Genomic DNA, 24,949 nt, shown 5'->3' with positions numbered 1-24,949 from the left:
AGTCACTCAGCCCTGGGGAAGCACAGGACAGTGGAGGCACGGGTGGCCATGAGGGGTCACAGGTCAGTGTCCAGCAGCAGTTTGGGTCCCAGCTCTGCACTGAGGATTTCTAACTCCATAATTTTACAGACAGAGCCCGGGGTGCTGTTACACTTCCCTGTCTGTGATGGGCTCAGCAGCAGCACGGGAGCCTGGGAGCCTCAAGGGCAGCAGGAAGAGGGGAAGCAGCCTGGAGCCCAGGAATTGTGTGGCCAGCAGCAAGGGGAAGAAGAAACATTTTTGGTAGACTTGGTTCAGAGAACCAAAAGGGGAGCAAATACATGACCTGCTTGGTCAGATGTCTCACTGAGCAGCTAAAAGAGCATTGCATAGTTAGCTCTAAAAACTTGGTTTATGTTTATGGATACCAGGCACACTCCTGAAAAACTCAAAAATAGAAATTATTTCCATCTTCTTCTGCTCCCTGAGTATTTTGGGATAACTCGCTTTTACAAATAACTGTACCTTGTATTCCAGCAGCAGTCCAGCTCTGTGCAGAGCCCCAGGCACGCTGCAGGGAAAGCTGTGCTCAGGAGCCATCAGCACTGCCATCACCTGGCACCACAGCAGAGCTACAGCAGCGGCTTCAAACTGCAGCTTTCAGTGCATCCTGCATCTGCCGGCGTACAGAGTTATGGGGAAAATGTTCCTGTTCTGAATTTGTTCCAGTCGTTATTGTGTGCTGCAGCTCCAGGTGATGATCATCACCTGGCTGGTCAATAACCCAGGGGAAATGCTTTACACGCTGAATCTGCATCAGAGCTTTTTGGAATAAATCAGTCTTACCCAAATGACTGCAAATGGCACTTATTTAGCCAATCTGGAGACTCAAAATTTAACAGCCATTTCATTTTGCTCGGGTTTATCTCTGCAAAAAGCAAACAAATTGGAAATCGGTGGTTTCTATCATTTCAAGGGCTGGATAAAACTCGTGATAGTGATCTGACACAATTCCTTATCGTGGGCAGTGCTCAGACACCTCATGTGCTAACAGCACTTCTTCATCATTAAACTGAGCTAGAAAGTCATGGTTTATTGAAATATCCCACGTACACTAATCCCACCTCCATCTCAAATCCTCTCTGCAGAACAACTCGGTGACCAACTTTTCTGGCCTAGGAGCTAAACTGGAGTATTCACCAATTCAGGATTGCATTTCCTGTGGCAGATGGTAAATCAATACTCTGCCTGCCTGCCATTGTGCAAACATGTCTTGTTTCATCTGTGAAAGCCTTTAGCAGACAAACCTTGCCAATTATTTAGTTTTCTGAATTACATTTCATTAAACCAACGTGCAAAACCACTGACACGTGAGAGCAGCAGCAGGAAACTCATCTGAAAATCTTGTAAAATGTTCCCATTTTGAGGGCTTTAACTGGACTGCTCTTTATGCCAAAGAATATTTTCCTGCAATAAAACACACTGACAGCAAACTGTCAGAAAACTGAAGAAGTTTTTTATAAATCAAGCATTCCCATGGTTAGCTTTGGGTGCTTGTTAGGATCTTACATTCTTCACTCAGTTGTTTTGGACAGGTAACTGCCATAGAATAGCAAATTCATACATTTCCACAAATGCACTAACACTTGAAAGGGTGTGAATCAACTCTCATTTTTGATGCTTGAAGGGTACACAGCTGTGTGTGCTTTACAACAGAACCTCACACCGGTTCCAGGGAAGAGCAAATTGCCAATGTGTTCACTTAACTTGGGTAATGGAAAACAATTCAGTTCAAAGCCTGACTCTCCTCCCAGCTGAACACATCTAATGTGCACAGCAACATAATGGAAACTATGTCCTCCTAAAATTAGTCTGAACAAGTAGCAAGTGATGACTAAATAATTCTGAAGCCTCACTGACAAATTCAGTCCAGCAGAGTACTCAAGATATCAACACACAATGTGTTTGAAGCAAGACTCACCAGTGGCCACTGAAAGGTGCAGCTCCACTGGACCCCAGAGAAATGGACCTGCTGGACTCATCTATTTTCTCTCACTCATTCACATTGTTAGGTATTTAAACAAAATGATTTTTTTTAAAGCAAGAAACAATGACACATTCCATTCTTCCCTGTTTATACCAGTGGGAGTTCTGCACACTTCAGTGCTCACATACACCCAATCCTGAGCCTGCAGTTGCTTGGTGGCATTCAGCTGACTGGGAAGTCTGGAAAAATGTGCTAACAACCAAAGACTGCTGCATAACAATCACAACCTTAGGGGAAAAAAGATCAACAGAAACCAAAGAAATATTTGAGCAGATGACCAGCTACTGATGTAAGTGCTGAGAACTCTTTCCTACCTTAGAGAAAACAAATTATGCATGAATGTGAAATCTAAAACTATGTTAAACATAGAGATAGCAGGAAAAAAAAATACTATCTTGAAAAATAAATAAAGATAATTCCTCAACAAAACAGAGCTGAGTGTATTTAAAGGATTTTCCTCTACACCAAGTAAGAAATACCCATCCAGCAAAAACTGATGAACACAGGAAAGAGTGAAAAGACTGGGCTGGAGAGAGTTTGAAGTCTATGATTCATTTGTACTCACGTTGTCAGGTGTTTGGCTGCTAAAATAGCAATGAACTTGATTCATCTCACAAAACAAAAGGCCTTTCACACCAGTTCTCCCAATTCTTTGAGGCAAACCCACAGGAATCATTTGTAGTGGAATAGAAGTTGGAAAATGCACTAAATTCTCAGCTCAAGCAGCTGGAGGAAAAGGACCTGACTTTCAGCAAATGTCCCTGAATTACAGTGAAAGGCCAAGAAGCTGCTTTTAAATGTGAAGCACTTTGCCTTGCTCACATTATTATAACAGAACTTCTGAATATAAAAAAGCATTTAGTAAAAATTTTATTTGAAATGTAGCATGAATCCGTAACCATCAGCATTAAACCATAACAGGTTCACAGAGAACTTGTACAATATGCCATGTAATTCTATACATGCTCCCCCCTCCCCTTTTTATTCAGTCATTATCAAACAAACAATAGTTAGACAGGAATAGTAAGCAATCACTTCCAAAAAGAAAACTTTGGCATGTATACAACTGGCTAGTTAAAAGTAAACAGTGGTAGATTCAAGTCAGAAAGAGACCCACTCATTTTGTTTCACAGCAGTTTTGCTCAGGATGAAGCTCACCAGCACTATTTTCTAGTTAATACAAAAATGAGTATTTTTTTCAGTCCTGAACACTCTGTTACAGGAGAAAACCACGTTAAAAGAGATTTAAAATACTCAACTTAGAACTCTTAAAAGGTGTCAGTTTCAAAGAAGTTTAGGTCAAAGGGATTTTGCACACCTTGGTTTGGTCATGAATAAAACTTTTAAAAGTTTGCTCATGTTCCTGAACTCTGAGCTATTTCACCACCTGGGACCACTGCAACTTCTTTGAACTAGAAAATGCAGTTTTTGCTCAGAAGTCACGTCCACTGCAGGACTATCAGAAAATCTTAAGTTTGCACTGGGCCTATCTTCTGTCTTGAGTTTCTGTCACTGCTCTTGGCCCCGTACTAGTCATCTAAAAAAGGAGGCAAAACTATTTGCAAGGCATTTCTTCCTGGCATACAGCAGACAATGTTTCCATTTCAAAAACCAGAAAGCAATGAAAGAACCCCTGAATTATTAATAAGAAAAAAACAAGCCTCCTTTGAGAAGAATAACTGGTGATTCTCCAAGTACTTACAAAAAATACAGTATTTATACAACTTCTCCAGAACTATTATAATTAACATATTTTAATGTAATACTAACAAAATAAATCCAGAGATACAAATGGTTGCACTTCAAAGCAGGAATATCTACCCCAGATGTTGATTTTGCTGCAATTTCATTATTGCTGTGGAACAGAGAGTGGTTAAGTCATTTCAATACAAACCTCTCTTTCTCATACACATCAGAGTATTTAATTTGGAAAATGTTCTCCAGCAAGTCAGAATACATTTAGTGTAATTTTTACAGTTCCTGCTAAATGTTTGTGATCCAAAGTTGACTGAACCATGGTGCAACAGGGCACAAATGGCAGAAGAGCAGAGGCAGGAAGGGCAGAACAAGTAGAGGAGCTCAAGGCAGACTCACTACTTCTTATTCCTGGGCTTCAGCTCTTCTGCTGCATTTCGCAGAAAAATGTAGTTTTTCTTCTGTGGATTATAGAATTCATGACCCTAAAGAGAAAAATCATCTACATTTACTCTCTTCAAAGAAAATGTATCAGCATTACTTAAAATGTAAGAATATGAATATGACATCAGTTTGGTTTATTAAGATTTAATCTTAAAGCCTTTAAGACCAGATATTGGACCACACTGGAGGATTAGAAACAGCTTACTTGAACAAGCAGTTACAAGAACTATAAAGTAAAATTTAAGAGACTCTTATCCATTTTTAAAGTATAAAATATGTGGTTATTTTTTAATTAAAAATATCTCTAAGTTCTATTTTACAGATGCAGCCTAAGAACTCAATATGATTGCTTTTAAATGTCATTTGAGGCAGAGAGAAAACTAAACCTTTAATGGTCAGCCAGCTTCACTTTATATTTTCTATCTTTTAAATGACATGTCACATTTTTTTCAAAGTGGAGCCCAAGTTCTACAGGCAACTGCAGAGTTTTCTGTTCCCTAGCTGCAGATGCAAATTTCCTGTTTTGCATATCATTTGCATACACACGACCAAATTAATACCCAAGTATCCAAATCAGGGAGAGTAAACACTAATAAAGCCACTGAAGTAGAGCATCAAGTTGGAAATTACCAACGCTGTGGACAAGAAATGGTTCTGGGAAGGAAGGTTAATACTTAGCACCAACTGATTTTACTACTTAATAGTGGGCTACAGATCTGAAAGGCACCAAGCATCAGAACTGAAGAATTCATCTGCCCTGGCACCAACAAATATTTTAATGTAGGCAGAGGACTAAATACAATGCAGGGAATTAAACTTCAGCTCTCTGTGGCATGCAGATGAGTTAACCTATGTGACTTCTGCATTCATTTCACTCAAAACCACAAGGAGCATCATCCCCCCAGCACCATGAAAATTAGTTACATTTCAAGTTTGCTGCCCTCCAGCCTTACACTATTAGGAAGTATTGATTTTCCACAGATCATGGTTTGCTGTGGTTCTGCTGCATCTGTATTGTTAAGTGTGGAAGAGAAATACATGAATAAGCACCATGAAAAGCCTCACTAAGTGGCAGTGAAATTTTAATACAGAACATTCAAACACTGGGAGAAGTGTTTATAATCACAGCCACAGCTTTTTCCCCGCACAAGCAGCAGAGATGTGCATTTCAAAAGCTCCGTGGGAGGCTGTTAGGGTGCCACACTGTCCTGTGACACTGCCCACAGCACAACGTGTGTGAGCAAGCATAGCAACCTCTGAATCAGGGAATTATTTGGATCATCCCCATTTGTAAACCAGCATCGTTCAGAATCTTATCCAGCTGAAGCTGAAACACCACAAATTCACAGCTTCAATGTTAAACTTCATCAGGTGGCCAAAATGGGCCATTTTAAGTTCTCTTAAAATCAGAAAGATTCACCTACTACTTATAAAAACCAGCAAAAGCCTCCCAAGAAGAAGAGTCTTAGCTGTCAACTGAAAGTATGAACGTGAGTCCAAACCCTTCTCACCTTTGACCAATCATAGCTGGAAGCATAAGCAAATATATTGCCATTGTGGTTGAAACAACAGGCAGATATTGGCTGGTCCAGCTGCTCTGAGGTTTTTAGCTTTGTCCGTGCATCTTTATCCCAAAAGCTGAATCTGCCATCGGAGCCCACTGTGGCCAGAGTACCATGGACAGGGTGGAATGCAATCCCATTAACCTGCAGAACCACACAGAACACCATGCAAAATACCACACATAGCAACAGATGATGGCAACACTCACTCAAGATGTGCTAAAATCTACAAGAGTAAATACACTAAATTTCAACTAGATAGAGCTCTTAATTTTTAAAAATGTTTTTGGAGAAAAAAAACCCAAAAACAACCAAAGAAAAACCACCAAAGCAATATGAAAAACACCATCTTTCTGGCCTAGTACCTAATAATTCAATGCATAATGCCATTACACAACTATTGTTTCAATATCTGCAAAATTAACAAGTGTCAACTCTACTTGTTGACAAGCACATTCAATGAAAGGCTGATCTCGTGTTTGTTTTATGGGAAGTATAAAAATTTGCCTTTCCTCTTAAAGAATTATGATGACAGGTTTTTAAATGTGTCTAAGACAGCCTTAAGCAAGATAAAAGGTCAAGGAGAACAAACAATTCAGAGGCAATTTTACATGAGGAGTGTACAGAGTTGTACATGCTGGATACTCACAGCATAGATGTCCTGAGGTGCTGATGTGTTTGTTCCATTGGAGCGATGGCATTTAAAAGTGAAATTATCTTTTGCACTGGAAAGGAAATTGAAAAATTTTTAAAAAATAATATAAAAAGGCTTTTTAGTTTCATCACTGTGAACTAAGCAATAGAGAGAGGATGTTTTATTGACTACTTACGGGTTTGGGGGGTTGATATAATGAATAGCTACTCTGCCTTCAATACTTCCAAGGGCAAATCCAGTTGGTTTGTTCACTTTGTCTTTGAAAATAGCAACACAGCGATGCTGAATTTGAGAAAGATACAAAGGACTTTTAGACAGAGACATCTTTTCAACAAGGACATCAAACTTCAAAGTCATCAATGCAAGCTAAAGCAAAGTCAAGAGATAGCTCAAATTCTGTTGGGAATTTGGGTAATAGTATTTCAATTTCTAAATCCTTGTATAGACCAGCAACAGATCAAGGGCAAACCAGATCACTGCCATGCTAAGATAACTTGGTTTTGAAACACTGCATGTTTTTACAAAAAATGTCAAGCCCAGAATATCAACGATCTGTATAAATACAAATATTATTATTTACCTGGTGTTTCAGAGGAGATTCTATTCTTCTAAATTCAGAAGGTTGGTTCTCTAACTGATAAACTATCAAACCCCTTTCTGCAGTGGCCACAGCTGCCATAGGATGAACCTGGATAAGGTTGTAAAACAGGTTGGAAGGGAGACACTTGTATTAATTGCATGGCAGAACATCCCGAGGAACTTAAGGACTGAGAGGGAGGGAAACAGGAAGCAGATAAAGAAAAAAGTTCACTTATTCACATATCTTCAAACACAACAAGTCAACTTTTCCCTGCCACTGAGAAATTAAACACACCAAAAATCTTCTAATGATGAGCTGATTCTTCCAGTGTGCAGTGGAATGGTGGTTTACAAACTTGCCCAGAACTAAGGGTAGGTCAGTCCTCATGCTGAGTTTTGTGATTTTAAAAGGACACCAAGTGTGTTTTGTGTGATCAAAATCCCTATTTTCCAGGGCCTGATCAAGAAGATCAGATTATGTTCTAGTACTACAATCACACAGACATCAAACACTAACAGTATTCAAATCCTGTCCTACTGAAGCCCCCAAAACTTATTCCTCCTCCCAATTATCCAGCTGGCACCCGTTCACTACATATCCTGACTTACCACATCTGCACAGTAGCATCTTTCAGGGAGCTGCAGTGTCATCATAGGTGTTGGGGAACGGGTATCCCAGAACTGATGACAACAGAGAAATAAACAAACTTACACTTGGAGCTCAGGATGCACTTTAAATTACTACAGGACAAAGAATATAATTGCTTCATTCTTGTTATAGTCAGAATAGTGCTACTCTCTGTGAAGTGGGGCTATTCCATTAATTATTAGAGCTTAATGAAATATTTTCACTTCACATAAATATTTTTATACACAAATTACTAGCATATTTTGTGTCCATTTGTTCAGGTAAAAATCATACCTTTAAAGTCTTATCCCAGCTTCCTGTCATCACACAGCTGTAATTTGGTGCTTTAATCCAATGGATAGTCTTCACAGGAGCATCATGCTGAAGAAAGAAAGGACAAACACACATGCAAGAAGAAATCATTAAAGTGACTAACTCTTCTTAAATTACAACTGGTAACTAATTTGAATCACTATAAGTACATATTCTACAAACAGACATTAACATCTGATATGAAAATGCAAATTGTAATTCTGTTATTTTTGCAGCAGAAAGCTGGTATTTGTGAATTGAATGACTTCTTAAAAAATTTTTGCCCCTCTAATGCAGCAGAGTGACTTAGTGAGATCACTGCAGCAGTGGGAAGAACTCTTAAGTAAAACAGAGGAAACAGGTGCACAGGGTTTTTAAATCACCTGATCACCTGTCTCAAAAATACAAAAATTAGAAAAGTAGCTTTTAATAAAAACAGAATAAAAACATTTTATACTTTGGGTTTTACTTACTTGTGCAATCTGAATTGCTTGATTACTGTTGAGATCCCACATTTTGGCAGTTTTATCACAGGAAGCAGTAAATACTTTACTCCCATCCTAAAAAATAAGAATAAAACCAAGAGATTAACAGGCTCTATGGGAAAACTGTCAAGTCTTTTCTAGTAATAGTGTAACATCAATGTAACATGTACAGTGATTGCAAGACAGAGAAGAAACATAAACTCAAATTTATTTATAGCTATGTTATAAAAGAAGAAACACTGCCAGTTTTATCTAGCTTTTAATACACTGCTAACTTTTAAACTCACTTTTAGCCTTCTTACATCCATGCCAGCCCATCCCTCTAGGACACACTCAGCAGACATTTACAGCAATTTAAGTCTATGCAACAGCCATGGGCTGCAGCTACATGTGGCACTTATCTGCCTGCAAACCATACACCAATTTATTTTGATTTTTGGTAAGAAACATGCATTTGTTTTTAAAGAACAACATACATCACTCCAGCAGGCATCTAGTACAGGTCCTGTGTGCATCTGCTGAGCCTTTGGAATTGTCTGTCCATTATCCTGAACTTCCCAACAGCGAACCTGTAACGGGAGAAGGAAATGAAGATAAACCGTATATAACAGGAACTTGTCTTGAAGACCCCAGCCTTAGTTAATCCAACAAAAAGTATGGTTACAAATACCAAAATCTGGGCTTTTTCAGAACTAGTGAAACTTTATTTTTCCTGCTTCAGTTCTTCTCACCTGTAGAGTCAAAACTCAACCCCACAGCTTCAATTCCACCTCTAAAGTGCCTTGCAAACTTGTAATCCCTCATCACACTCTCCTGGAGAACCCTTACCCTCAGCTGGGCAGAACACAACACTTAGAAAACATGCCCACATTTGTCTTCCCTCCCTGCCTGAGCCAGCTGGGATTTCATCCTTCAAACCAAAAAAACCTGTTATGATAACTCATCAACAACTTAATCTTTCTGGGTTTGCACTGTCAACATGGATGAGTTATCAACTATGTTAAACTTAGTGCCTTGGTACCAGACATACATTTTGCAGTTTTTCAACAAGTTAGGTTTTCGGGTGCCCTGCACAAGCTTTTAGGATCCTATTTTGCAGTTTAGGCACTTTATTCATCTGCATCTGAGAATACTCACATCATTTGCCCACGATCCTGCAATGAGGAAATTACCCGGCAGCGTTGGTGGACTAAATGCTAAACAAGATATGCTGTCATCAGGTGGAGATGTTACTTCGATATCCTACGAAGGACAGAAGACAACAACTTGTGAAAACTGTGAACTGAGCTCTTATTACTTCTATAGAACGAGTCAGTAGGTCCTGCTGTGACAAATGACCACGCACAGCAGCACAGGGGGCTGACACGCGTACCTTCATGGGGTTGTGGTTATCTGCTGTCGTGCTGCCAAACATGCTGGTACCTCCGGTACCAAAGCCCGACGTTGCTCCGAACAGACTCATCCTTGCCCTGCGAACGAGTGAAAGGCTGAGCCCTGCACGGCCCTCGAGCGTCTCAGAGCAGCCACCACACCTGGGTGCCTCCCAGGGATATACAAATATACCAAACTAAATAGATAATAATATATAATAAACGTATAAAAGGACACTGCTCGTTGCTGTTGGATCCCCCACACCTCCCGGCTGCCCACCTGCCGCGGATCCCTCTCCGGCCGTGCCCTGGCAGACCCAACCCCGCCATCCTCTCGCTGGCACCCCGGGCAGCCCAGCCCCGAGCCCGGCCGGGTGCTGTCCCTCCGGCGCACACCTCCCCCGGGGCTCCCCGCCCACCCCCGAGGCCGCGGTTCCGCGGGGCTCCCTCTCGCCGGCCGGGGCGGCCTCTCGGCCGTTGCAGCGGGGCCGCGCTCACGCACCGGTGCTGGGCCCGCTCCGGCCCGGACGCTGCGACGCGGAGGGCGGCGAGCGCGGGACGGGCCGCGAGCTCTGCGCAGGCGCGGCGGGAGGGGCGGGGCGGGGCGGGGCCGCGGCTGCGCCATGGAGGGCGGGGCCGGGGAGGCTCCGGCCGGGCCCGGCAGGGACTGAGGGAGAGCCGGCTTTGCTTGACCGGAGAAAAAAATATCCCGTTTTTTCTACTGGAGACACCGCGATTTGCGTGTTTGTGCGGCTGTCCCTGAGCCTCCTGTGGTACAGCGGTTTCCGGAGCAGCCCTGCGTTCGCTGGTATTACAGTCCCTGCTGTAACTCTGCCGCTGTACTGTAAATAAAAAGGACGTTTCATTCAATTTTAATACTGGTGGAACAGCCGCAAAAAAACGCAACTAAATAAATCTACTGAAAACAGCGTCTGTAAGATCCATGCTGATGTCTGTGGAGATCAATTTTGGAGGAATTTCTATGCAGTCAGACTCTCACATAAAAATTGATGCACACTTTAATCACCACCCTTTTCTGCTTCTCTTTACTGTTTTACAGCCAACTAAATAAATGAAATGAACAAGTGATTCTGTTAAGATGTGCATTATTAACAGGATAGTTTATTAAATTCTTAATCAGTAACATCCACTTTCTTATTTGTTCATTGAAGAAAAACATTAATTTGATTGCTGGAAGATTTATTGTTGCTTGAGATATCTGGATTTTAGGTCAGAATTTACAATGAATACAAAACCCCACAATACTATACCTAAAATAATTTCCAAAAAGAGGCATGTACAATAAATACTTAAGCAGGTCTTTCACTCCCTTCAAATATAAAAAGCTTGGTACAACATCATGCTTTAAGACAAAAGGCAAAACAATTCCTAGATACATTTTTGAACTTCATATTTTTCTGGCCAGAAAGAACATCTTTCATTACCTTTTCTATGTGTACTATTGCAGTTGGCACTGTTTTACAGCAGAAACCGCAGAATGGAAGTAGCAGTAATCTGCAAAAATCATAATTACTCTTATAGTTTGAACAAAGAAAAAAGAAAATTATACTCTAGGTACAGACATAAAGAAAGTGAATAAGAAACTGATAGATACTCCTTTGTCTCTGCACTTCTTTTTTTCTTAAGTGCAGTCAAATTAAATCGATTTATAGGAAAACATTTCATTTGCAGAGCAGCATTCATAGCCATCCACCAAACTGCAGTTTGTTTGGTAAATAGACTCTGGACAGGTAATCTGATGAGAGAGAAGTTAAAACTTGAATTTCAGCCTTCAGTTTTGATGCTGCCATAATTTCCAGCTAAAACAAGGGGGAAAAAAAAGGAAAAATTAATGTGTGTAGGAATTAAGTAAGAGAATTTTATCCACTCATTGTATGTGCATGTAGAGCTATAAAATTGTTCAGAGGGACATTCCACTTTCTCAATCTTGCCTTCTTTTAGGGCTACAAAACCTGGCTGGTTCTGCTATCCTAAGAGTTTGTCAGATAAAGGATTTGTCCTGTGAGGAGTAAAAATAGAAAACAGTAGGTTTACACAAACCTCTCTTTTCCACAATGGCTGACAAGCAATGTAAGGTCTCTTTTGAATACTTGCTAACTTATTTTCATCCTGCTTTGTAAATGGAATCAAGGCATCTTTGCATATGTTTAATCTGCAAAGAAAATAAAATTCTTAAATTTTCTCACTTAAGAATATATTTGCCCATCTTATTTCCTTATGTTAAGCCGAACTAATGCATGAAAAAAGTTAATTTAAATGGATTTTTGTGCAATAAGTCAGATTGCATTTCCTGTCTGTGAAACAGAAGGATTCTTCTTTTTTTTTCTGAGGAAACAACTCACCTCTCGAGATCAGATGGAAGGAGACCGAGCCACTTGACAGAGGGAACAGTGAGGTGATGGGCCTCAAAGGACATGGACTAAAAGAAGAAAGGTCAGCTATAACATTCTGTGATCTTTAGTTTAACTTGGGAGGTTCTTGCTCCATTTGAACAGTTCACCCATCTGCTCCTGCCCTCTGCCTTCACCTATACCTGCCTGCATTCCAGGTTGTGTTTCCATGCCTTGTCTTAGCCATGTAACATCATAATACTTTCCTGTTCCTCTTGCTTCTTCTTCCATAATGTTGCACACTAACACAAGTATCCCTAAGCAAATTCTCACACCAAAATAAAACCTTTACCAGCATAACACGATTTTGTAGAGAATCTCCCATCTCACCATTAGGTTCTCCTCCTCCCAAGGTCCCTCCAGCATTTGTTCCTCTTCTAAGGCAAAAACAAATCTAGATTGTGAACCCTTTTTTATTTGGACCGTCTGAAAACTGCCTGTGCAGCAGAGAAAAACTGTGAAACATGGTTCAATGAAACAGCTGCCATTACGATCCAGTTTCTTTTTGTTGCAGGAAGAAGCTGTTTCTGCAGACACACAAGGCCTAAAAATCACCTCTTTGTGTTGAAACAAAATGGTAAAAGGCAGCACCCATTCTGGACAAAGGCTGTAACATTTCATACGTTCCACTTCTAGGCTGGGCTACAAAACAATGTATTTGAAGGGGAAAAATATACTCACCACAGATCCATATTTGTAGACACACATTATTTCTACACCTGGGTTGCAGAATAGCAAAAGTCAAATGTCTGTCTGCACAATGGGCATGTTTAAGGAGATTGTTTTAAAAAAGTCAGTTTTATGGCACAACACTTATGGCTTTATGATTACTGAGGTTCTTATGGTTTACATATATTTTTAGATTATGTCAAAACAATCAGAATCTCAGCATGTCACCTTCATATAGTTAAATGTTTCACACTATCTGTGTGCAGCCAATTCAAACCCAAGTATAATCAGCTCTTTTACACATTGTCTAACATCTCTTCTTAAAAGTGTCTTTCTCTATCCTGTGTAATTCACATCTCTTAGTATTATTTCTTTGAGCTGCTGCTTCTCACTTTGCAGTAATCTCCCTAATTTCAGGTGGGATCAATGTAGGGACATCACCTTCTGATTGTGTTGGATTTCTGAGCTCTCAGAACCTTCCCATAAAAGTACATTCTAAACAACTTTTGCTTTCCTTTTATGCCGTTGAACCTGTACAGATTTACCATGTGGATCTGCATCCATAAGGGTGAAAATAGGAATTTGAAAAGAATCCCACAGCTTCCTGACCAAAAGTCGTGTATTAAGGTCTGGTATGCCTCTTCCCTAAAAAAATAAAAGAAAAGCAGACGGTTTTAAATTAACTGAAACAACATCTGGCTGCATATGTGCTTACATTTGCCATTTAAAAGCAAGCAAACAAACAAAATGCTGGCAGAAACATTTCTCCAGCAGCTGCTTTGCAGGGAAAGTTCTACACTCCTATTTTGGCTTTGTGCAGAGGGAGGGCCAGGCTGGGAGCAGCAGGGCAGGTGTTCTGGATTATGGGCACTGCACAAGCATCAGACATTCCTCTGTTCAGGGAATTAATCTGTAAGCTGGGAGTTGATGTATAGATGTACCTGGTGGCTGCATAGGCTGGTGTAAGAAGGCCACTTTTTTATCTTAAAAAAATAGTTATGGCACTAATGGAACAATATAAAACAAATTCTTTCTTTGTCTGACTGAAGCTGGACCACTTGTGGCATAGCACAGTAGAAGTGCTTATCTCTTGGTTGGAGTGTTTTTTCCTCATTGTGTGCATATTTCATTTACACATTCCTGTTAATTCCCCTGGCTCCATAGCTCTTTCAGTACAATCCAAAATCAACCAATTCTGTTTCGTTTGGGTTTGCAAAACCTCAGGTCCTGAAGGACAAAAGGTCACTCAACAGCTGAGCCTTTCTGAGGCTGAGCAGCAACTTTGCAGCAGCACAGGAAGCTGATAAGCTACCAAGCTCTAAGGAGATGTTTGGAGGAAATAAGTCTTGAGAATGTGTATTTCATATTTCTACGAGGATAATTAAATTTTAAAAATTATTGTTAAATATGTTTAATATTAATTTTATTTTGGCCTTCTGCCCAAGTTTGAGCAGTTCTACAATGTTAAAGTATTCCTTAAATTAGGTGTAGCTGGAGGATATGAAGTACAAGGTGCATACCGTGATCATGATACATGGAGACACTTTATTAAAGAAGTCATCATCCAGGAGTCTCTGGAAAGTTGCATCTTTTTCTACAATTAATATAAATTTGGCATGTGAAGTTAAATCTTTTGTGTTAAGGCCAGCTGTGTGTAAAATGATCCATCACACCAATCAATTAAAACCAACTGCTCTAAAATACCTGTTCTGGAGCCAAGAGCAGTGATCATGACTCAATTTCAGAGCCAACAAGGAAAGCAAAAATTACCAGAACGTTGTTTTACTTGGAATATTCCTTGTTTTTACTTTCTTTTTTTTCATCTATGATTAGAGTTCTTGCTCAAAGGATACTTTTAATTCCTTGAACGTTAGATGGCACAGTGACTGCCTAAAACAACAAAAATGAGATTAATCATTTTAAATAGAGAAAATGATATATTTTAAAATAACAACATTAGGTAATGAAGGACACGATTTCATCCTGAAACCACCATTCCTCCTCTATATGCAAGATCAGTTCTGACATTTTCACCTCTTTACAAGTATATTCAACCATTCATGTGCACTATTGTGCAGTGGTCTAGGAGTCCTCCTGTCATGACAAGATGCTTTTCAAAAGTATTTGTGCCACTGTTGCAAAAAATTGTTCATCCTATGGGTATGATGGAGATAATAATACCCTGATTAATGTTTTATCTGTCTTAGCCAGAAAAAGAAGTCTGCTTGGTGTGAAGATTGCAAATTGAATACAGACGTAAAACATTTAAACATTCTTTTTTTAAGACCATTACATTCATTCTTTTACTGACCTCTAACCTGATTTTATGAGTATTTTGGAGCAACAACTTGAAGACATGGTGATGTTTACTTTACATCTTCAATTAGGATTGGCTGAATCTGGCAAGCATATGGATGGGAGAAGAGGAACTGGGGGAAGAGCTTGGTCAAAGAGAATGTATATGTGGAAGTGTGTGGTCTGTTTTAACTCCTGGCTGTAAATCACCCCCAGTGCCAGGGTGGGACAACTCAGCAAATAAAAATCTGGAGATCAGTAAAAGGGGACTTAATGTTACAAAGAAACTGTAATGGGCAGCTAAGGTTACCTTTCAATTATGAAATGACCAACTAAGGCTTGCAATAAGCACATTTTTCAGAAAATTGTGACAGTACTCAGCAAGTCTGAGTTTTACTTCTGCTTTCATACTCTGCACTGCTGTAGAAAATCTTGCAGGACTAGGCCATTTGAATCTCATCCCCTTAAACCAATTCTGACTTGTTTTCTCTCTCTGCCAGAATTCAATCTGCTGTGACAGAAATGCTGTGTGTTCAGAGTGCCCAGGATTCCTTGCTTCAAGAGCACTCATTTGACAGAACACTGTAAGATAAAGCCTAAGATATAAAATATATACACCTTCCTCTGTAAGGATCCTATGGCAGAAGGTGATGCTAAAAACCATATCCAAAGATTTATTCCTGGTGAGTCTAGAGCTCAGCTTCAGAATTACAATACAGTTAAGCAATATTTTCATCTGTTTTGTTCAGATTTTGTTGAGGTTGTAGTGCCTCAATTTGCCACAAGCAGAGGTTTGTGTAATAAATGTACACTGTAACCTGAGCTACAAGGGGTGCAGGATATCTTGTACAAGCAGATGCTGTGGATTGTGTTTGTGGTTTATAATACATACTGTTGCACTGCAGGTACAATTCACTTTTGTACCATCTTCCTCAGTGAAACTTAAATTACCAGCAACAAAACCTTTAGTTGTAGCCAGCTGGAAAAAATAGTAAGTTGTACAGAGTAAATGAGAAGTTATTATATTGCACAGACAAAGCAAGAAATCTCTGAAAAGAATTCTGACTGTGATTCACTGCCATCAGCCTTTTAAACACTAAGCATTGTTTTGTCCTCATGGACATAAGGACTTAGAATAAATTAGAATAAATTGTTTTAAGTATGGAGGAACTCTTGTAGGACATGAGAAATTAGTTAATTTGACAGGTAGGTACATTTCTGATGTACTTTAAGTTTTCATTTAACCCCCAAATTATCAATTCATTTGAGTAGAAATTTGTAAACAGGTGTCTTGCACTCTGAAGTTTAAACACTGCCTTCACTGGATGGTAACAAAAGCCCCTGTGATTTTAGCTGGCAATTTGTCCCAAACCCTTTGGAAAAAGTAAACTATGAATTTTCTGTGAAGAAAAAAACCCTTTTAAATGTCATAATAAACCATAACTAGGTTTCATTAGCACCAATGAGACTTTTTATTTTAACTATTTAATTCTAGCTGCCAACTTTTTGTGATATTTCCCCTTTCAGTTTAATAAGATTTGGAAAGAATGACCAAAATATTGATAAAAAGCCACTTACTACATGTAGACTTCTCCGAGGTATCTTAAGCATGCAAGAAATGTCATTGATTATTTGGTCCACAACACTTTGGCTACCAAACAGTTGAGTATCTGAATAATATATATCTCTATCAAGACAAAATATTGTATTTTTAATTATAATACTGAAACAGCTGCAGGCTCATGAGAATTTTATAAAGAACATGGCTAATCAGATAAACCTAAAGCATTCTATGTACAGGAATCCTGCAGGTTTGCATCCTACAGGTTGATTTTCATAAAAAACATATTTAAAACACAGCTTTATTTGAAATTGCAGAAATTGACTTCATTACCTTTTAGTTGCATAAGTGTTGCTCTGCACCATCTTATAGATCATTGATAATATTTTGAGTGTCAGAGCTGAAAAAAATACATTTTACAAAATATTCTATCAGTTTTCAGAAATGTATATACAATAATTTGTCTTTGTATAAGACCATATTTGTATCCCATAAATAAAAGTTTGGAATGCACTGTGAAAATACAGAGAGATTGTACTATTTAATAGATTCAATAATTTCTAGCATAATGAGAAAAAATATGAGGGAATTAAGTGAGAAAATATATGCACTAATGTCCAGGCCAAGAAATGAAATGACTGAGTTAGAAAAAGAAATGAGTTTATTGTCTGCATTCCAAGATTCCTTCCCTGGACAGCTTTTTGAAGAAGGGTGATGTTTTTACAGTAAGACTTATTGAATATGCCTTTAATTGATATCCATTAAGGGAGGGGGGAAACTCTAAGAATATTGTATTAATTTCACTGTCACTCACTATAATTTAATAGAGGATAAAAGAGAAAAGCTGAAAGGCTGATCATAGTATCAGGTTATATCAGCCACACACTTCCAAATTGTAGTGCATAATATTTTAACTTTTGGATGTTTTATGAAAATGAGAAAGAAGGGGAAAAAAAAGAAAATCCTAAGAAATCCACTTTGGACTTCTTTTTTTAACTTACCAAATCTTCTTGCTGATTGAGGGCAGTCACTTCTTATTTGTTTTGAAGTACAACCTGGTATCATCTGTAGACCTACAGAATCTTTAAATCTGACATGATGCAAACAAACACAATAAACTGCAAACTCCCTGAGTACAGGTAAATTGTTCTCTGCAAGGTAAGTCAGACTCAGAAACTCCTTTCCTATGTTCAAATACAGCAGTGCTAATTTCAGACTCAGACTCAGCACAAAAAACATCAGTTTTGGTGGGCTTGGGGTGGCCAAAGGGAAAAGGCAGCAAAGTTTCTCAAGAAGATGCTTCAAGACTGAATTAAAGTATAAAGTAGATAAGTTTCCAGACAAAAATGGAGGCAAGAAAAGTATTTTATACATGTTTAGAACTGTTAATGTATCAGCACCAGTAATTACTTAGTATGAAAACAAAGGATAAATGAGAAAACTATAAATCATAATTAAAATAAAAATCATCTGACACAAGTGACTTCCTGAAGTAGACTGCATGAAAAAGTGTTACTATTTCAGAATACAATAATATTATCTAAATTATGCCCTTAAATTATTATCAGGATAACTCAATTCTGTTATTTAGTGTTGGAAACAAAAACGGGTATATCCTGCTTTATAAACAGTTGTTTAACCTAGATGAGCTTCACTATTTCATGCTTTACCATTTCACATCTGAAGGTGTACATTTCACCAAAAGAATCTTATTTTCTTAAGGACACTTCATTATCTTACTTAAAATTAGTTTAATGATCCTTATGATCCTGCCTTTTTCATTTCAGAGTTTCATATGCACATTTTAAATTTGCTGATCATTTAATGGCTATGATTTTTTCCCAAACCACGTCATGTTTCCAGATTGGTTTGTCCAAGGTTTTGCTCCGTGCGTCCTTTGGGTGGCAGAGCGCACACGCTGCACGAATCTGCAGGGACAGCGCCGTGCAGCATCTGCCCGCCAGCTTTAAAGTAACTTTATTACCTTTGTGTTGCAACATTTTAAAGTTACTTGTGCTTTTCGCTTGCCTGCTCCCAACATTGTAACTGAAAAGGAGGGAAATTGTAATCAAGACTGGGCTGAATTTCTCTCAGGTTAAACCCGGATCGCTCCCGTTCTTGCCCGGACCATGCCTGCTCCAGCAGAGCAGTTTTCTGTAGCACATATCTGAGATTACACCTCTCCACCAGAAATAATGGTTCTGCTCTTTTTGATGTGATTGATGACTCTTATTTTTAACATACTGTGATCTTAACTCGTTTTAATTTGAACATTTTCCCCCCATATGTGTTCACATTGTAACATTTGTTTTTCTAGCATGGAATGCCATTTCTCCAAAGACTGCCAAAAATTGCAAAACTTTGTAAGAGTATTTTAATTTTACGGACATCTGAGTGAAACATTTTTGTCAAACTATCAAGACACAAACCATTAAATTCCCTGGAACCTACAAGCTTTTCAGTTAACTGATTACCTTCAGGCCCCTCAGGTTTTTTGATTGGCAGAAGTGTATTGTTCTCATTAAACGAGTATTCTACCAGAGTGTTATGCCTGGAAAGTTTGCTGGGCTTCCTCAACCTTAAACGTTTGTAATGTGTCCACTTACAAGCACCTCTGCAGTCTTATCAATCTGAATATCCTTTAACCCACTGGTGCCCAAAGCTCCTACGAGGCCAGAGGCAGATTTGTGTCTTCCTTTAATTCTTTTGCTTATGTATTGTAGAAATCAGCTAATCTCTCAGGTTTGGGGATTTTCAATTTAAGTGAACTCCTTGGAAAAATACTGCTGCATAAGGAGCTTCTACAAATCACAGAATGTGCTATAAAGGAGGACAGGTTTCTTTTTCTCCGATCCTGTCTAGGTCAGCTGAAATTTAGATATGTACTGGAAACTGGGTTTGCTTTATTTTGCTGGTAATGAACTCAGAACAGCACACTGGTAAGAAAAACAGCAGGGAGAGGTGAGATGCACCCTCTTGGAAGAATAAAAGAATAAGTTTATCACTATAATTTTGAGAAATATGATACCATGAGGAAAGCAGAAAAGAAGAGAAGACGAAGCATTCAAAGGGTTTGAAGGACAGAATTGCCAGTAACTTCTTCCAGCCTAAACCAGGTTTATTCACTGTAACACAACCTATCATTTCTGGTTTCTACTGCTTCCAGAAAAGGATTGTTTATAGGACCTCCCTTTCCTTTCCAAACCTTATTACAGCAGTTTTACATTTCCCTTTGTGCTATGGTCTGCTATTACTTAATACATGATGCCTGTTTAGAGTTGTAACTAAACATGACTTTTTATCTGTCCACTACTTTTCAGAATTATTTCTTGATTCTAATGCTTATAGAATGATTATGTATTATTACCGGTTTTGGAAGTTACATAATTAAATTCAAATTCATGGCATTTATATTAATAGAAGGCAGGATTTAAATATTTACTACTTACTCTATGTTCCTCCAGTCGGTTCTGTTAGCCACTGTGAGAACAGGTGCTTTTTTTTGGCCCAAGCTTTGAACTACACCTTGGATAACATTTTCTATTGCTTCAAGAACCTCAGAACTGAAACAAAGAGAATTAATGGCACAGATCAAAAGATAAAATCTAGTTCTACTTTAAGTTTTATCAAACATCCCCACTCTTACAAAAACCATGTGAGCCAAAGCTGCTCACAGCATACTTCAGTTTCAGAAATGTGGAGGAACACTTTAATTTTTAATTTTTATTTTGCCCAGTTTCCCTACAACCTTTGCCTTTCCATTGAAAATGCATGACTAGAGGACACAATTTAAAGTATATTTCTATTCAATCCTGTAACCATCAAATTTTTCACCAGCTGAACCTCTAGACCAACTGGCTGTTTTGTGACTAATGATTAATGTTTTACTATAGATGAGGTAATATTGGCTTTGGCCATGGTTTTGGCAAAGTTGTTTGTAAATGCTATAAATTTAAAAAGTGTTCAAGAGTACAAATACTTCCTGTTGTACCATTGCACATTAACCTTTTGATCTGCTGCCCTGAACAAACTGTTAGGGATTTTAATTACATGAAGGCTCAGTCTCAACAGATGTACCATGGAAAGAATCAAATCTGTATCTTTCACCTAAAAAGACAAAATAGCCTTGCAGCAGATCCCTTACAGCAAAACTCCAGGCTGGTTTGAGTGTTATGACAGATGCTTTTTATTTTCATAAGCAATCTGACTCCAGCATTTCAGCTGTCCTTAAAATTTCAAGTGTACTCTGCACTATCCTGAGCCTAGGTAGGAATTAAAGAATTCATTGAACTTATTTTAGCTCAAAGTTGTATCAGCAAAAGACAAATTCTGTCATTAAGTAATATAAAGAGAATAAGTAATATAAGAGAAAAGATGAGTCAATACAGTGCCTACCACACAGAACGAATTATCTCAAATCAGCAAGAATGATTTTTAAAACTAAGCAGAGTCTCCTTAAACAATAATGAGCTGTCACTTAAAGCTCCTTTCTATCAGCTGAATATGTTTCTTCTATTTTATAGCTCAGCTTCCACACTCTCTCTGCTTTGCTGAGACTAGATTATAATTTTCTTAGAGCAATTTAAAGTTCCATCTGAACAGAAAATAGTGTTGAAGACAATAAAAATCTTTGTGGGCAGATGGATGAAAGAACAGATAGGTAGGAATTCTAAATCATGTCATTCCTTTGTTACTCTTAAATATTTTACTTATTAATTCAATCCTGTCCACTTTAATGATCTTAATATTCCAGATGTACTTCAAAGTTTGCTGCAGAATTTGCAAGTTCAGGTTTCTGTTCAAATCCCAATCTCCCCACTTGTTAGCCAACAGAAATTGGAAATGTAATATGTAAAATGCAAAATAGGAGGAAGAGGACAGGAAGTGTCCGTGTACCCCGTGCTGATATTCTGTCTCTTTTTGCAGAAATTATCTGAATTTTAACAAGCAAACATATGACACTGGCCAAGTATGCCTACTTAAAATTCACTGTGGTTTAGTTAACAATGACATCTGAGCAGAGAAAGGGAAGGTGCTGCACAGCTCACAGGGTTTGTCTGATCATTTCTAACAGGTTGCAGCAGAGTGGATACTTGTTTCTATGTAGAAGGAGAACAGATCTTCAACATAAGTAGCATAAAATATTCATATTATAGCACCTTTAGCAAGCTAACAAGATACCCAAAAGAAGCAATTACAAATAAAAATCTGCAATGTAATAAAACAGCACACTACAGCACTTAGAACTGTGTATTACTAAAGTCATGAGCCAGAGGCAAAGAAATCGTCAAATAATAATGTTAATAATGTTAATAATATCTTTTTCTTTTAAAAGAAAAATTATGCTCCCAGACTGTTCTAACTGCTGAGGCTGATATACAGTGTGCAGAAAGACTCTTTAAAAGTCAATGGTTTTTTTGTTGGTGTAATTCAGTATGCTCGTTTTGTCACAATTTTCTGTATTTCTGTAGCCACAAACTTTTTGGAGAGGTCTGAAGGAATGAAGATACTGTTTGCAATCCAAAACCCCATTTGTTCTTGTATTGGATTATGTTTTTGCTTCAGCATGAGCCTGTTTGGTGCAATAGCGTCCTACCTACTTAAACATTACCACAGGAAGAGAATAGAGGTGCTATTTTTTTACATTTTTTACCTGGGGACGTGGCTCTCCTGACCAGACAGACTTGTTTCCCTGAAGCTGGCCTTGTTCCCAGCTGCAGTTTCAGTGGAACACAGACCGTGCTCCTCCATTAAGGCTGGTGCAGCTCAGTCCGGCTTCTCTGGACAGGGAACAGGCCCTGTTAAAAAGAGAGAAAAAGAGGTTATCACAGAAATTGGAAATCACTCTTCTGCTTGCTGGATGTAAAACTCACTACCTGAGCTCAAACTGCAGTGTCACAAAGAAAAGGCAGAAATTTGCTGTAGAAACCAAAGTCAAGGGTTCTCCACCTTCCCTGACTGAACAGCTGAGGGCTTCTCCCTCTCTTTATGAGTAGCAGCTGCCATTCCCCATCCTGACCCTCTGAGGGCTTTGTCCACCCACCCTGTCAGACTGAGGGCTTGTCCTGACCGTCCTGACCAACTTAGAGCTTCTCCCACCCTTCCAGACCAAGAGCTTGTCCTGCTCTTCCTGACCTACCAAGCAATTCTCCCACTCTTCTTAATTAACCAAGGAGTTTTCCTGCCGTTCCAGAATGACAAAGGGATTTTCCCGGCCTTTCTGACCAGCTGAGGCTTTTCCCACCCTTTGGAATCAGCTGAGGGCTTTTCTTATCCTGACTGCCCAACTGAGAGATTTTCCCCCCTCTTCTTAACCGACCAAGGGCTTTTCCCACCCTTCCAAACCAACCAAGGGCTTTTCCTGCTCTTCCTGACCTACCAAATAATTCTCCCACTCTTCTTAATTAACCAAGGACTTTTCCTGCCATTCCAGAATGACAAAGGGCTTTTTCTGGCCTTTCTGACTGAGGGTTTATCCAGGCCCTCCTGACCAGGTGAGGCTTTTCCCGCCCTTCCTGACCAGCTGAGGGCTTTTCCTATCCTGACTGCCCAACTGAGAGATTTTTCGATTCTTCCTGACCAACCAAGGGCTTTTCCTCTCTTTCTGACCTACCAAGCAATTCTCCCACTCTTCTTAGTTAACCAAAGACTTTTCCTGCCATTCCAGAATGACCAAGGGCTTTTTCTGGCCTTTCTGACCAGCTGAGGGCTTTTATTATCCTGACTGCCTAACTGAGAGATTTTCCCACTATTCTTAACAGACCGAAGGCTTTTTCCCACCTATCCTGACCAACCAAGGGCTTTTCCCACCTGTCCTGACCTGCCAAGGGCTTTTCCCACCTGTCCTGACTGGCCAAGGGCTGCTCCTGCTGCTCTTGATGCCTGAGGGCTTTTCCCGCCTTTTTTTCTATGGACAGCCGGTGGCCCCGCCCACCCTGCGGGGCCTGAGGGGCCATGGCCTGCACTGGACGCTGCCCCTCAGGCCCGTCCATGGAGCTGAGCTCTGGCCACAAACCCCACAGTGCCCAGGTTTCTGCAATAAACCCAACCCTGCTGGCTAGGAGGCGGCCAAACAGCCCTTCCTCATCCCGCCATTTTCCTCTTCCCGTGATCTCAAATGTCTGCTCCTGCCTCTGTTCAGATCTCCCGTCTGTTCCGGGAAGCTGAGGGAGATGGAACTGCAGTGCAGCTCCAGCTGTTGGAAAATCCACTTTCTTCCCCAGAAATGGAATTCGGCTTCTACTGACATTAAAGATTTAGCACTACTTTTTCTCGTTTGCCTTCAGCATTCCGAAGGTTTATGACAGTCTTGCGATGTGTTGTCAAATCTTTCTCAATATGCTGTTAGAGTCTTGCATTCTGAACAAACAATAAACCCCAGTTCTAAGAGTCATGAATCACTGGCTTCCAGAGAAGTTGAAATTTAAGAAAAGAATGCTGAATTTTGTAAGGGTTATGGCTGAGCTGGGATTGTTGTTATTCATGTGGCATTCCCGGCCAGAGGGCAGCGCTGCACAATGGGTGACACAGCCAGGCACAGACGGTGAATTTGGGAAGAAACCCCGCACATTTTGAGTATTTTGGTGCATTTCATCTTTAGGCGTTCAGCTTTTCCTACAAAAAAGTCCAGTCTTTCACTTCAGAATGTTTAAATTCATGGTGATTGCAAAGAGAAAATGCAGCACTCCTGGGAATCCTGGTGCCAGCCCCCTGGTATTCCTTGGCACTCTGGTTCTGCAGTGTTTTTGTGTGTAGAGATCAAGGCTCCTGCACCATCAGCTCCAAATATTACAAACTTAAACTCTTACCTTTGCACTTATCATATGCCAAGGTGTATTTTCGTTTATAACAATGTCATCATAATTGATTCCTCATTAGAGGACTCTCTGAGAGTGTTAGAAGTTACTTAGGAGATAAATATCTTCGGGCTTGTCCTTTCTAGGGAAAAATTTTCAAAGCTCCCTGTTGATAACATCATGTTTAGTGCACAGCAGTCAGCAGTGTTGGAAGCTGTGCTCAATCCAGCTCACAGCCAACAGCATTTCAAACACGGTGATGCTTAGACTTGTTAGCAAGTTAGATAATGTAGCTTTTAAAATGTTGCTCCATTAGCAACTGCCACTGAACCTTTCTTCTTTGGTACTCGTATGAGTGAGCAATCCAGATCCAGCCTGGGTAGGAAATTACATTGATTTATTCAAGGAAAACCTCAGGCTATGAGGATGTGAGTGCAAGGTGCTTCAATTAACAGAGGGAG

The 24,949-nt window shown here is 39.5% G+C and overlaps 2 protein-coding genes across 3 annotated transcripts; both read right to left on the bottom strand.

Annotated features, from left to right (window-relative positions):
* Positions 1 to 2,883: 2,883 nt before the first annotated feature.
* RAE1 (ribonucleic acid export 1) lies at positions 2,884 to 10,344 on the bottom strand. 2 transcript variants are annotated; one of them, XM_014873925.2, is made up of 12 exons: positions 10,259 to 10,344; positions 9,759 to 9,855; positions 9,524 to 9,628; positions 8,863 to 8,955; positions 8,375 to 8,461; positions 7,884 to 7,970; positions 7,571 to 7,642; positions 6,963 to 7,070; positions 6,558 to 6,664; positions 6,377 to 6,452; positions 5,677 to 5,871; positions 2,884 to 4,206 (listed from the first exon to the last, which is right to left on the bottom strand). In XM_014873925.2, exons 2-12 carry the CDS (start codon positions 9,846 to 9,848, stop codon positions 4,120 to 4,122), a joined length of 1,107 nt encoding a protein of 368 aa, XP_014729411.1. In that variant the 5' UTR covers positions 9,849 to 9,855; positions 10,259 to 10,344; the 3' UTR covers positions 2,884 to 4,119. The 2 variants fall into 2 exon arrangements, with proteins under 2 accessions (XP_014729411.1, XP_088031300.1); XM_088175174.1 differs by lacking the exon at positions 10,259 to 10,344 and adding an exon at positions 10,037 to 10,101.
* A 520-nt stretch (positions 10,345 to 10,864) lies between these two features.
* SPO11 (SPO11 initiator of meiotic double strand breaks) lies at positions 10,865 to 22,443 on the bottom strand. The gene is made up of 13 exons (XM_014873773.2): positions 22,346 to 22,443; positions 20,142 to 20,255; positions 17,694 to 17,782; positions 17,026 to 17,092; positions 16,710 to 16,818; positions 16,024 to 16,110; positions 14,690 to 14,726; positions 14,357 to 14,466; positions 13,382 to 13,481; positions 12,849 to 12,886; positions 12,120 to 12,196; positions 11,818 to 11,929; positions 10,865 to 11,576 (listed from the first exon to the last, which is right to left on the bottom strand). The coding sequence occupies exons 1-13, from the start codon at positions 22,441 to 22,443 to the stop codon at positions 11,457 to 11,459; spliced, it is 1,158 nt and encodes a 385-aa protein (XP_014729259.1). The 3' UTR covers positions 10,865 to 11,456.
* Between the last annotated feature and the right edge of the window lie 2,506 nt (positions 22,444 to 24,949).

Source organism: Sturnus vulgaris, chromosome 17 (genome assembly GCF_052056855.1).
Source record: "Sturnus vulgaris isolate bStuVul1 chromosome 17, bStuVul1.hap1, whole genome shotgun sequence".
In the NCBI taxonomy this organism is placed as follows: domain Eukaryota; kingdom Metazoa; phylum Chordata; class Aves; order Passeriformes; family Sturnidae; genus Sturnus; species Sturnus vulgaris.
Note: the sequence above shows the minus strand (reverse complement) of the source record. Positions and strands in the feature narration are given on the sequence as shown.

What these genes read in the sequence shown, in the direction of transcription:
- SPO11 (XM_014873773.2), bottom strand. Translation starts at nt 22,443, where the DNA reads ATGGAGGAGCACGGTCTGTGTTCCACTGAAACTGCAGCTGGGAACAAG. An exon ending in TCAATCAGCAAGAAGATTTG is followed by an intron (nt 17,093 to 17,693) that starts GTAAGTTAAAAA and finishes TATTTTTTTCAG; the next exon opens with CTCTGACACTCAAAATATTA. An exon ending in CTCGGAGAAGTCTACATGTA is followed by an intron (nt 16,111 to 16,709) that starts GTAAGTGGCTTT and finishes TATTTTTTCCAG; the next exon opens with CTGGCTACAACTAAAGGTTT.
- RAE1 (XM_088175174.1), bottom strand. Translation starts at nt 10,086, where the DNA reads ATGGCGGGGTTGGGTCTGCCAGGGCACGGCCGGAGAGGGATCCGCGGC. An exon ending in AAGCAATTCAGATTGCACAA is followed by an intron (nt 7,971 to 8,374) that starts GTAAGTAAAACC and finishes TTCTTTCTTCAG; the next exon opens with CATGATGCTCCTGTGAAGAC. An exon ending in GATGCTACTGTGCAGATGTG is followed by an intron (nt 7,071 to 7,570) that starts GTAAGTCAGGAT and finishes AACCTTATCCAG; the next exon opens with GTTCATCCTATGGCAGCTGT.